This window comes from Mustela putorius, unplaced genomic scaffold, assembly GCF_011764305.1.
Source record: "Mustela putorius furo isolate JIRA1106 unplaced genomic scaffold, ASM1176430v1.1 tig00537350_pilon_pilon_pilon, whole genome shotgun sequence".
Lineage (NCBI taxonomy): Eukaryota > Metazoa > Chordata > Mammalia > Carnivora > Mustelidae > Mustela > Mustela putorius.
In genome coordinates this window covers 3,867,290-3,881,390 of record NW_025422471.1, presented here as the reverse complement: position 1 = coordinate 3,881,390, position 14,101 = coordinate 3,867,290, and the positions used below count along the sequence as shown (strand labels likewise).

General features: G+C 34.1%; 1 protein-coding gene across 1 annotated transcript in view; it reads right to left on the bottom strand.

Annotated features, from left to right (window-relative positions):
• The window catches only part of ST8SIA4 (ST8 alpha-N-acetyl-neuraminide alpha-2,8-sialyltransferase 4), a 98,605-nt gene that overhangs the window by 78,481 nt on the left and 6,023 nt on the right, over nt 1-14,101 (bottom strand). The window contains 2 exon segments of the mRNA XM_004769255.3: nt 2,135-2,392; nt 12,713-12,844. Of these exon segments, the coding sequence (XP_004769312.2) occupies nt 2,135-2,392; nt 12,713-12,844 (390 nt within the window).

Here is a 14,101-nt window from a genome sequence, read left to right as displayed (position 1 = left end):
GCGCAGTCCAGGCATGATGTACCTCTCTTAACAAAATACCATTTGCTCAAATACCAGTAAGTGACTTGTAACAGATAGATAACAAAGTTCTGGAGATATAATGTATAACATAGTGATTATAGTGAATAATACTGTAATACGTATTTCAAAGTTACTAAAATACTAGGTCTTAATTGTTCTTATTATAAGAAAGAAGTGTAATTATGTGGACTGACAGAAGTATTAAGACTACAGTCTTAATTTCAGAATCAGAAATGGGGCTGAACCCAGTAAGTTATATATAGATACCAAGGTTTAAGCTATATAGAGCCCAGGGTTAAAGCTTAGAGGGATATAAGAACAAGGAGTCAGTCACATGCAGATCCAGTATTAAACTTCAAAATTCTTTCCTTTACATTGGAATTAATTTCTATTTCTGTAAAATCTTTACTTCATTTTTCCTGACCTCTGATTTTGTCTCTTCAGAAATTTTAGAAGCCTTGTTTTTTTTTTTTAAATTATATATTTTTTAATTTGTCAGAGAGACAGAGAGCACAAGCAGGGCGAATAGCAGGTAGAGGGAGAAGCAGACTCCCCGCTGAGCAGAGAGCCTGTGGGACTCCATCCTATGACCCTGGGATCATGACCTGAGTTGAAAGCCATTTAACCCACTGAACCACCCAAGCATCCTAGCCTTCCTTAGTTTTTCTTCACAACGATCTTCACACAGTCTTCAATGTTTGGAGCTCATTACCTCCATTTCCAGTGTCATTCCCTAATTAAGTATTTCCCTCCTTTTTAGAGACAATTTTGTTTGTACATCTACATGTTGACAGAGACCCTCTCCCCCAACCACAACTCAGTCCAATCAATTTAAGAGTTCAGGTTTATAAAGGCTCAGCTGGATCTACAATCAATCTTTGATTCTGCTTCCAACGGAGAAAAGGTAAAACAATAAAGTAAAATGTTCATAGTTATATTCATTGTTATTCACCTGGTAGTGTTCTATTATAATAATTTTTCATGGCTATTATTGTTTTATGGAGAAAATTGCCTATTTATGGTTAATACTTATATAATTAATTACATTTATTTTAAAGACTATATTTCAAATAGTTCATTCAAGATCTATACTTTCACAGGCTGACTTCCAGCATAACCTCAAGACTCCAGATCATCAACAGAGCAAATTGGTATACCTTCCTGTCTATCTTCACATTGAAACATTTCATATTCAACATACATACTTCATTCATTCAGCAAATTTTCCCGAAGAACTAAAACAAGTCAAAACATATGTCTCGATGCATGAACTGGAAATGGAAAGCTAATATCTATGTTGTCATCACAATCCCATTTCTATTGCTTTGTTTCTTTCAGTTCATCTAAAGTTAACCAAACACATGACTCATCAAACATCTGCTGACCATCAATGAAATATGTTTAGTTATGTGAGAAAAAGCAAAAACCAAAATATACTATCATACACAAATATCACATATAAAGATTAATGCAGGCAATTTGGTGCAAGATATAAAATGTAAACTTGTGTATATACTTTTTAAAAACTTTATAAACTTGTCATATTCTTAGGATCTAATAAATAATTGTCATTAAAAGGGTAAAATTACTTATATCTATTACATCATTACACAGAAATGTTCAAATATAATTTATTGTATGTAAAAAGGATTAAAAATATCAATTAAGTGGATTGAATGAATTAATCCATTCACCAATATAAAAATTAACTATTAATTAACTAATAAATAACCATTAACTATATTAGTGAATGAATTAATATTAAATTAATGACATAAAGAAAAACCATTAATAAAAGTAATTTTCCTGTGTATTAATTCTAATATAATTATCATTTGGCCAAAAAAAAAAGCTATTATGAATCTTACTGCTATAATAAGATACAATAATTTCCTTTCTTTTCAGTGATACAGTAATTTTAATTTTATATCCCAGGGTAAACGTAAATTTGGATACTACACAGAAAAACTTAACATAAATAAGTATTTGAACTTTCAATAATCCTTAACATTAATAAAGAATTATACTAGAATTATACGTTTCTGTCAGTTTTCTATACCTCAGTAAAACATTTTGGAAGAAACTACAATCTTAGGAACAGAAGAATGCTCACCTTATTACAAAGTTGTGACTGTCAATCTCCTTTCCACATTCACTATCTAGCAGAATGCCAGAATTTCCAACAACTGCACAGGTCTTAAATCTGCGATTTTTCATTGGTGAGACTTCAGGTAGGAGGCTGTGAAGATCCTGAGAAATATTTAATGTCCTGCGCCTGTCTAGCACATAGTGTATGACATCACCAGGCTTAAAACTGCTCTTGACCACTGAGACATCTCTTTCCGCATCTAGGAAACGAAGAATGTTCTTCCTATATTGAAATACAAGCAAAGTTTTCCATTAATGACAACATATCCAAGAGATGGTACTATCATGTACAAAATAAGATATGAGAAAATGTAAACTGAACATTATTAATCTTAAATTATAAGGTGGTACTTAAACCAACCAATTAAATAGATTCTACTGATACTGAATTTGTTCTTAAAAAATCACTTGCATAGAGTTTCTCAACGATTGGTAAATAAATATAATATATAGTATATAGTATATACATCTATTTATAGAGTGAAAAAAGATACAGAAAATATATTTGGGTATAGCCACTGTGGAAAACAATATGGAAATTCCTCAAAAAATTAAAAACAGAACTATCTTACAACCCAACAATCACATGACCAAGTATTGACCCAGAGGATACAAAAATACTGATTCATAGGTTCCCATACACCCCAAAGTTTATAGCAGCACTGTTAGAAATAGTGAAATTATAGAAAGAGCCCAAATGTCCATCAGCTGATGAATGGATAAAGAATGGATAAAGAGATGTGATATATACACTCAACCATCAAAAAGAATGAAATCTTGCTATTTGCAGCAACGTGGGTGGAGCTAGAGTATATTATGCTAAGCAAAATCCATCAGAGAAAGACAAATAGCATACGATTTCACTCCTATGTGGAATTTAAGAAACAAAACAGATGAACATATGGGAAGAGAAAAAAAGAAAAAGAGAGAGACTCTTAACTATAAAGAACAAACTGAGGGTTTCTGGAAGGAAGGTGGGCAGGAGATGGGCTAAATGGGTGATGGGTATTAAGGAAGGCACTGATTGTGATGAGCACTGGGTATTATCTAAGTGATGAATCACTAAATTCTACTCCTGAAACCAGGATTATACTATACGTTAACTAACAAAAATTTAAATAAAAACTTGAAGAAAAAAAATAAGAAAAATTAGTTTATTAAATAAAATGAAAATACCATGATTTGGCTTTGCATAACTAGATATTCTGCTAGCTTTAATTAATTCTCTATAATAATTTTGTTTTGTTTAATATTGTCTAGTTAAGGTAAACAGAAATAACTCAAAGTGGTTTGGAATCATATCTCACTTAATTCTATTAAAAGGATTAAATTTCCTAATACGTTTATACACATTAATCCAAATCATGTGTATATTACAATTATTTGAAGAAGAGTTAAAACTATACGATCTGAAAGTTTCCTTTGAAGCTCAAGAATCCAGGAAGAAAAATGGGTATGTTAGAGGAAAAAAAATGGATAGACAGAACACCACACAATGCCTGGCAGAGATAGCTAATTGTTCCTTAGTGTTCTTCCTTCCAGTCTTCCTTTTAGTATTTGTATCTTCTAAGTTTTACTGAGGCACATGAATCTTCAACTAGAAAATTTCCATTTACATACCCAAGTGCATCTGGGGATCATGTGCATGGCTATACAAGAGAGAAATAAACTTCCAACTTGTTTGAACTATAGTATTTTAAAATATCACCCTCTTTTGTTACGGAAGCTTAGCCTATCCCACACATGATAAAAAGAAACCAGTAACAGATGTGAGATGTTGAATAAACAAGTAGGTAAATGCTAAGTTAGATGGTGGAAAATGAAAATAAAGATATAGCTAGTTAGAAAGCTAGCGACCTTGGCATTATATAGCAAAGCACTTGATAAAATGGTTGTCTGAAGTAATTTGGAAGTCAAATCCTATATCTAATAAGCCTGTTGCTCTTGGAGACATGGTTAAAAAGTGTTTGTATGCTGTTTCATGTTAGTTGCCCCTTCTAGCAAGGCACTAAAAAAGCAAAGTCAGGAATGAAACAGCCAAGTTGCAGGCTCAGAAGGTAGGAATGTCTCTGGCAATAAATGGCCTGTATGTAAACTGTGTGTAGACTGTGTGAAAGTGTGGAAACTGAGACCTCCAAAATGTTTTTAATACCCCAATTAGCAAGAAATAAAACTATAGATCAGAGTCATTCCAGGAGCAAGAGTCATTGCCTTCCCACCGGAGTTTATAGATTCAAGTAAGTTGGGCGGAAAAGGAAGGGAGAAAAGGGTTAGGCTAGAACAGGGAGAGTCAGAGACTGAAGAACTATTCAGGTGAAATCTTTGAGTGCAGTTACTTATCCCAGGAATGAAGTATAAAGAAATGGCCCAGGAGCCTACTAAGTTTTTGAGGGAATTATATAGCCAAAGAAACTATGAGCCTGCCTACAAAAGTCCGGGACCACCTCATTCTCCAGCGACCAAACACATACCAGTTAGAAGCAATCTGGGAAAACCCTCTCCAGACTGGAGATTGGATATTATTTACAGAAGTGCTCTTATTGTAAGCTTGTATTTCCAGAGTGCTAAAAACAATACCATTAATAAAACATTTAAGATATGACAGACATCGTTTCCTTTAGTGCTGTTACTATTTAAGCTCTATCCATTCATAAATTTTAGTACTGAGACAATATGACCTACTCACATTATTCCACCAAAAGGGCAATTCTCCCAGTCCCAGGTACAAGCCAGAAACATGGCTAGCAAGAAGAGATGGAAAATAAGTCAAATATTTCTTTTTTGTTTATTTTGGTTTGCTTTAAATAGGTCCCGGTTTAATTTGTAGTCTTATTAGAAAATCAGTTGGCTGAAAACTTTGGCCAGGTTTGATATATAAGAGATACATCCATTAACTCTCATAAGGGATACATAAGGGATACATCCATTAACTCTTTGGAAAAGAAAATATTTTTTTGAATTTTTTTCTTCAATCAGAATATCAGGTTCATTAAGTAGAATTTATACAGGAAAGCTTGTGTAAATGCCTACAGATGAAATTTAAAAATTAATAGTAATACTATCAGGCACCATAACGGTTCATCTTAACAAAGTACAGATTACATATGAAAACAATTGCCAGGGAAATCAACAACTTTCAGGTGTATGAACAGCAGAAAACTGACAAGTCTTGCCTTATGGTAAGCACATTTAGTTCTTCACAAAAGTTAAGCAGCACCAGGAAGAGCAATCCATAGAAACTTCTGTATCTACTTATTAACTACCATTTGTTTGGGGGAAAAAATTTAGCAATGCCTGACACCTGTATTTCAAAAAATAATCTCATTTCCTGTGGAAATGACAAGGCTGGCTCTAAAATAAAAATTGCACGGATGTGGTCAAATCACCAAACTAGCTGGTATTATCATTTTCCTTTGAACATAGTTTAAAGTGTGCGTTTTAGATACTTGAAGTTGTAACTTGTAAGCAGTGAAATGTTTACAAGTGTGAAGCGAACAGACCAGAGATTCAGATTTGGAAGAAGACTCTTTAACTTGGAAATCCAAAAGGGAAAATCCCTTTATTCACAAAACAAGTTAACACTTCTATGCTTGTCAACTGATGGTACAAGGGACTTTCCAATAATAGCATCTTTGCTGTCTTAAAGAAATTTAGCAGCAAAATATTTTAAACACAGGTCTTCGACATTCCTGAGTATAAGAGAACATCTTTAATGTGTTCACTCTTAGAGAAAATTGATACTAAAATGTAAAACGTGGACAACAAGAGTTCAGCGAAATTTCAGGGACACCTGGGGGGCTTAGTTCGCTAAGTGTCTGCCTTGGGTTCATGTCAAGATACCAAGGTCAGGGATTGAGCCCTGTGTAGGGCTCCCTACTCAATGGGGGAGCCTGCTTCTCCCTCTCCCTGGGATCATGCTCTCTCTTTCTCACTCTCAAAAAAATAAATAAAATCTTTAAAAAGAAAAAAAGTTGAGCAAAATTTCTAAAGATACCACATTGCCTAACTCTTGAGATAAAGGACCTAATTATTAAATGCAGATAATATTATGTGTTCTTCCAATATTGTTTTTATAGGCTCAATGATTGCTTATTCTGTTAGAGCAGTATTTGCATTTTTAAACTGTAAGAAGGGTAAAAGGAAACCTTGAATGTTTCCAGTATGTTCTTTTTCTTATACTGAACTAAATTTCAGTTTCCATGTTAGGGTTTACATCAATGCATGGAATATTATTTGAGCTAAGATTCCTGGTATAAGATTCAAGAAAAACTGAAAATAATTACAATGAGTGAGCAATATTGTGGCTTCAATGCTTAATATTTTTTTGGAAACAGTAAAGAAAGGTTAGGGTCTTTTTTTTTCCCCCTCCCTAGCAAGCTGTAGTGATTTTTTATTTTATTTTTTATTTTTTGGTTTTTTTTTTTTTAAGATTTTATTTATTTATTTGACAGAGAGAGATCACAAGTAGGCAGAGAGGCAGACAGAGAGAGAGAGAGAGGAGTAAGCAGGCTCCCCGCTGAGCAGAGAGCCCGATGCGGGACTCGATCCCAGGACCCCGAGATCATGACCTGAGCCAAAGGCAGTGGCTTAACCCACTGAGCCACCCAGGTGCCCTTATTTTATTTTTTAAAGAATTTTAGTTATTGGGGCACCTGGGTGGCTCAGTGGGTTAAAGCCTCTGCCTTCGGCTCGGGTCATGATCCCAGGGTCCTGGGATCGAGCCCTGCATCGGGCTCCCTGCTTATTAGCTTATTAGCTTCCCCCTCTCTCTCTCTGCCTACTTGTGATGTCTGTCAAATAAATAAATAAATAATCTTTAAAAGAAAGAATTTTAGTTATTAAATTGAGAGATAGATAGAAAACATGCACAAGCGTAGGGAAGAGGAAAGGAAGAGGGAGAGGGACAAGCAGACTTCTTGCGGAGCACAGAGCCCAACTCAGACTAGATCTTAGGAACCCTGGCATCAAGACCTGAGCCTAAGGCAGACACCTAACGAACTGAGCCACTGAGGGACCGCTAGGCATTTTTTAGATTATAGATGTAATGGACTATAAAAAGTTGTGTAGATTTGTTTAGTTGTTATTCACACTGTAGGCATATGAAAAAAAGAAAACTAGTGCTTAAATATAATTAACTAAATGTCATTGGAAGCATGAAAAACTTTCAGTGAACTGAATAATATTTTCAGAATCACCAAGAAGAACATGTATGCTTTTGCTCAGATAACTGACATAAGTGAAGAGAGTAAACAAAATTATTTCAAAATGAGAGATAGAAAGGAAATTCAGTTTAATTTCTGGGTTCTAAAGAAACATGAATCAACCAAAGCTAAAGTTTAATATTCAGGCTGTCTCAATACTAGTTTTCCTGATAAGGGAAGAAGTCATTACCAGATATTTAAAGCAAGGGGTTGTGTTTTCTGTGTGTGACTGAAAAGAAGGATCTGTTATTGGTCTTTAACTGTCATTCTGTGGGCAAAAAGTAACTTTTGAAACCCTATTAATAAGCAAAAATCTAAATTCAGCAAATGTTTTAAGGTTAAAGATAACTGAAAGAATCTGAAAATATGTTTCACTTTCAGTGAGACTAAAAATCTTAGTCATAAAGATTATTTTTTGTTAGGCAATGATGGCTTAAACTGAAAGGCTGGTTGAGACTGTTCAACTGACAGGAACAGATTCTATACAGAAACTTTTCAACTGAATTTTCAACTAGAACTTCCCTTTCAACATCACACATCACTTGAAATAGCAGCTGCAGAGTTCCAGAGAATTAATTTACTAAACATTGTTTTCACTTGTGAAATGTTAAATATAGCTAACCTATCACCAGGTGCCACTCTTTCTTCTCTGTAGGTTTCTTGTCAACAACAAGCATACGTGCTGCGGCAACTAAAATTTAATCTAAATGACACTGTTGACTCCATCAGCGAGCATTGTTAAGACAAATCTTACAGCTGGGATGCATCACAAGTTGAGAAGCAAACTGGGTTATGATACGTATATTAGGAATAAGGTTTTGCACACTTTGGACTTTAGACAAAAATCGCCGAATCAATTCAATTGTTACTAACGTGGTTTACTAAAAAGAAATTGAAAAAAGTTTAAGAAGCGCCAAGCGTTTCATTATGCCTACAAAAAAGCAGAGAGAACACACAATTTTTTGTCTCAAAGATTATTTTCGCAAGGCAACATCCTTCAAAGCACTGGAAGAACATAACCTGTAGCTTGTTAGGGCTTCTGAGCTTAGGGTCCCAGCTGTTACAGAAAGATATTCTAGTATCAAAGAAAAATCCTACGCAGCCAAATGAAAAGGCAAAATGCTCTCAAAATGCTTGAAGAAAAGCATTTCTTTTAATTTAATTTACTCTGCAGAAGGCCATTTGGTTATTTGACCCAGAATTCAGTAGTACTGGATGAATAATATATTTTATTATTTTGGAGCAGAAAAACTCTCCACTCTGTGTACTTCTTAAGGCTACATTTTTAGGATTAATATAGAGTCCTCCAGGAAATTTATTTCATGATAAGAGCTTTGGTTCTAGTTAGGCCTAGCTCTGAAGCTTGACTGCCACTAACAAGTTACGTGACCCAAGATGTTCTCCTCTGGCTACTTACTGAACAAAGTAAGTAGAAGAAGTGCATGTGGACCTTTCCTTAAAGTAAATCCATGCCTGCAACAGCAAGTTCTTTTTGGTAAGTAAGCGTGTATAAATTAGCGATTATGTTTAGTTAACCTGCAAGTTTGATCTGTTTAAAAACCTTGACAGGTGGGGCGCCTGGGTTGGACCGCTGCCTTCGGCTCAGGTCGTGATGTCGGGGTCCTGGGATCGAGTCCCGCATCGGGCTCTCTGCTCAGCGGGGAGCCTGCTTCCTCCTCTCTCTCTCTCTGCCTGCCTCTCTGCCTACTTGTGATCTCTCTCTGTCAAATAAATAAATAAAATCTTTAAAAAAATATATTATAAAAAAAAAACCTTGACAGGTGATGACATTGACTCGAAAATACTCTAATTATGATGTGTGCTGATGAGTAGCTAAGCTAAGCTCATACAACTCTATGCATCCACATTTGGGTTTTTTTTTATTTTTTAAATTTAATTTAACTTTTTTCAGTGTTCCAAATAAACAGTGAATTTTGGAACATATTTGGTATTCTAATTCCTTAGGTTTCTTAAGGGGAAAAAAAGATAAACAACCTAAAGATGGGGAAGAAAGGGTGAAGTCACAAGTGCTGGACAAGACCACATACTCTCTTTGAACAATGTTTATAGATTTATTCACAAACATCTGATGCATCTTAAATATGTTATTTCTTTTTTTTTTTAATTTTATTTATTTATCTGGCAGAGAGAAAAAGAGAGAGGGAGCACAAGCAGGGGGAGCAGAAGAGGGAGAAGAAGGCTTCCCGCTGAGCAGGGAGCCCGATCTGGGGGCTAGATCTCAGGACCCTGGGATCATGACCTGAATCAAAGGCAAATATTCAACTGACTGATCCACCCAGAAGCCACAGGTATGTCATTTCTTAGCTTACTGTAACAAAGAACAAACTACTAGCAGTAAAATCAAGTCTTTAACCAAGGTAATTATTTTAATTGTGAAGTTAGCTGTGGAATGGATAAATTCTTCTAAATCATTGATGAATTTCCAAAGCACAATGAAGGTGAAACCACCTCTCTCAAAAAACTCCCCAGAGGTACAGTTGCTTGATGAACATACATGAATTAATTCTTGATGAGTTTACGAAAGTACCAGAGTATATATAGGGCTGAAAAAATTAGTAATAAGAAAAAAATCATTTCTACAAATGTAGGGAAAAACAACTTATCATCAGTGACTGTTTCACACGTTAATGCAAACAGATAAATAATTTATTAAGAATGTCACAAGAGCATTATAAGTTTAATGAGATTTTTAAAATGAACAAGATCTGTAAGCATGGTTTAATCATGTAAGATCAAAAATTATTAGTTGTAGTATCTTAATCAAAACTTCAAAGTAGAATTTTAAAAAAACTTGTAAAATATGCTGACATCCACTCACAGAGACCAAGTAATGTGGTTCTTCATAAATGTTATAGATGTGGGGAAGAAATAAAGAAAGATAATAATCCAACTTAGTTTATGCTAAATTTCTGGCATGAAAAACAAGAGCTAAGCTAACAATCGGACATTTTCACATATTAAATTTTTTATAACAGATGTCAAGCTGATAAATACAAGTCACTAATGCTATAGGCAATTTTAATTTTTATGAACTGTTTTCATGTAGAATAACAGTTTTACAAATTTATTATTTCCTTGTAAGGAAGTGACAATTTTGTATGTATTTATTCAATGTTTGCTCAATGTTTTATTGTTTACTTCTTTCTCACTTAAGAAGAATCATGTGAAGAGAGTACTAACATTTCATACATATTATCATCTGTTATAATTGAAAACAGATCACCTTCACAGATATGAATGCAATCTTCATTAATTTGTAAAACTGCAAGAATGATTTGCTTGGCTCAATTTATGTTTAATACCCTTAGCTTGAATACATTAAAAATAGCAGATTGTACCTCTGTAGCCTCATTTTTGTATAGATACTAGGAAGGCATGGCCTTATATATTAATTAAATTATTGCTAATTACTTTTTGAGTTTACTTATTAGACTTTACCTTATCTAATATTTAGATATATTAATTAAACTATTAACATTTCTTAATTTACTTTCTTCCATTACTTTCCTTTACCTGATCTATACTGCCTTACTCACTTCTTGCCAAATCTTTCAGTTTGAAAGTTCCTTTTAAGACAGCCTTATAGATCAAAAATTTCCCTTTTAAATCACCTATATTTTTCTCTTTCCAATATCTACCAAGAAATGTGAATCTTTATTCCATTCTAAACTAAATCAAGCTTGTATTTATGACCTCATGTACTCCATATTCTGTAGCTTTTCTCTCATAATTATCTCTTTTAGGGTTTCTAAATTCAAATTTGTATTTAGGGAAGTGAGATAGTGAGGAAGATAATATGTGTCAAGAAAGAAGGGAACCCCAGGTGGAAAAATGTTAAGCTGCAGGGATCATGGGTAGAGCTGACCTCAGCCAACTAGTTCTCAGAAGGCATACAGGTCCAGAGTTGTCAAATTTTTCACTTTCTTAAGAGTATAGAGAAAGCTTTCTTTTATAAGGCATCTCCTAATTTTAATTTTAATCCTGGTTTTAAGGGTTTTTATTTATCCAGTTGAAATGAATTTTGTTTACTGACCATATTCTACCCAAAAGGCACCAATTTATAAACTCTGTCTTTAGACCCTACTCATCTCCTCATTCTTGTACTCTGCCTACAAATACACAAAACTTCCCATAACTAAAAGCAATCAAGTACACACTATTTGACATTGCCATGGTCTGATTTCTGTTTCCCATTCCAGCCAATTCCAAAACTTCAAAACAAACGAATTCCTGCATTTCCCTGGCACCCATCTTTTTAAAAAATTTCCAGTCTTTCAAGTGTATTTCCACATGGACTGAGTGTCTTTGCCACAAAGCATTTTAGGAACTGCAATGCGTACTCTGAAGAGGAGTATTAGCAGCCTCTTCCTTCAAGTTGCTCATTATCTACATTACATGTAGGTCTGATCCAAGAAATGAGTAGACAGAAACACAGAGATCAACGGTTTATCCTCGTAACCACTTACAAAATCTGGGCAGTAATGGTTGTTCATTGAATAAGTAGCCTTTTGCCAATATGAAATTGCAATGATTTTTTACATAAAGGATAGTTCTTTTGAGTTTAATTTACTGAAATGCTCTGATTTAAACATATCAACCAATATAGCAATGTAGGTATAGGAAAACATGATGTGCTTGCGTCCTCCATGCTCAGGAAGGTCTGACCCTAAATTTTATTAGTTGTAGAATTGTACTAGAAGAAAGTAAGATATAATAGATACATGCAGGCATGGAGTTTGAGTTCAAGAGCTTGTTTCAGGCAAAATGCCAAAATCTTACAATGAATAAAGCAGCACACAAGAAAATTTATTTTCTTTTGCCAATTTAGGATATAATTATTGAGACTTTTATTACAGGAACGCACATGGAAATACACATTTATAAAGTAAATAAAATTTATTTAGAATAGTCAGCAAAATAGGAGTTGAACAGGTTCTACTTTCATCCAGTGCGAAAAGACACAGATAGGCATGAAGACTTAATAAAGAAGTTAAAGATAATTCTCAGAATATATGTCCATCTGGAGGAATAGAATAAAAAAAGTCTATTAAATGTTAGTATTCTGTTGAATATTTTATTCTATTAGAATAAAGACAGTATATTCAAAAATCACATATTCTTCCTTAAATTTCTGACTGCATAATGATTTCAGTTTTATGGTTTCATCTCCTTCATTGATCAACATTAAGTAGAGCTGGTTCACTCTTTTATTAAAGTATTCATACCTAAACTATAAATCAAGTATTCAATATAAGTTTGCCAAGCCCAGTGTATTTGAGAGCATGATGTGAAATTTATTATGGCTTATTAAAGAAACTCACCTTATTTCCAGGACCAAAGAGGAATTGATTTTCCAACCTTCTACAGAGTGCTGGAAGATTGACGAGCCAGCCTTTCGAATGATTTTATCAGAACTATTGACAAGGGATCGACTCAAACACAGTTCACCGTCTCTGAAACAAAACAAAAATGCCAGCTCTGTGAAAGTAAGAAGCATTTTATCTAAGTAGCATAACACATCATTTGATTTGAATTACTGGTGACAACTTTTTCTATGTGGTTAGAAGAGGTATGAGATTGAAGAAAGGTATTATGAGAAGTAAGAGACTATGACTTTATCAGAACATTTTTAGACTTACTCTCTTTGAAATAAACACACTTTTCACATAAAAAAAAGCCTTTGTGGTGTTTAAAGAAAAAAAAAATTGTCTTCTAACTCTATCCTCCCTCCCTGTTGTGCTTAGACAATAGAGACAGGAAGTTTGGCCACTTCTCTTGCATCTGTATAATTGTGACTCCCAAGATTGCAATTTTATTTTTACAACAAAAAGATTTTGTTTTAGAGAAAGACGACTTTGGAGTATCAACTGATCTGGGCAAGCTGGTGATTCTTTCACTTGCTAACCTATATGTCCTTGGATAATATTCTCTTTCTAGGCCACAGTGGCCTTGCTTTATCTTGAAAATTGCAATAACATTATCTACCATGCAATGACTTTGTGAGAATTCAGCGGGAGTCTGTATGGAAAAGTAATTTATAAAGCACTATAGAAGTGCTAATTCCCAAAATTACACTGAGTCTGAAATCATCTCAACACTGAAGACACTTTCCTGATAGTTGGTGGTGGGGAAACAGACACTGTAATGAGGAGAAAGAAAACTCATTCAGTAGTCATTTTTAATGGTCTTTTCTATTACATCACATACACAAAATCAACTGTGCCATCCTTTTCAATCAATGCTGTCAGGCAAGCATATAGGTGGCATGGTGGTGCTGGTCATGTTGATGACAGTGACAGATAACCTATGATAGCATTTGTATCATCAGGACCATTATTGTTCAATAGACTATTTTCTTAGTAATTATAGCCATAAACCCAGACTCACAGAAACAAAATACTACCTGTTTATGGTACAGCCCTTCCAGTATCTGTATTTATTTCTTTACATGTTACCTCTTTTTTTAAATCTCAAAAATAGAGTTAAAAAGTAATATGACTATTTGCTCAGACACAAAATCTAAAACTGTGTTTATTATGTAGGCAATCCTCTCTTACTATCAATGGAAACATTGCCTGTGTAACAGCTGTTAGATGAATTCTGTAATTAGAGGCTTATAGTTTGGTATTTTGGTTTGCATTCTTTTTTAAACATGTAGTTCCAATGTGAAGCACTCAAAGCATCACATGCAACTACTCCTTGTGAAATTT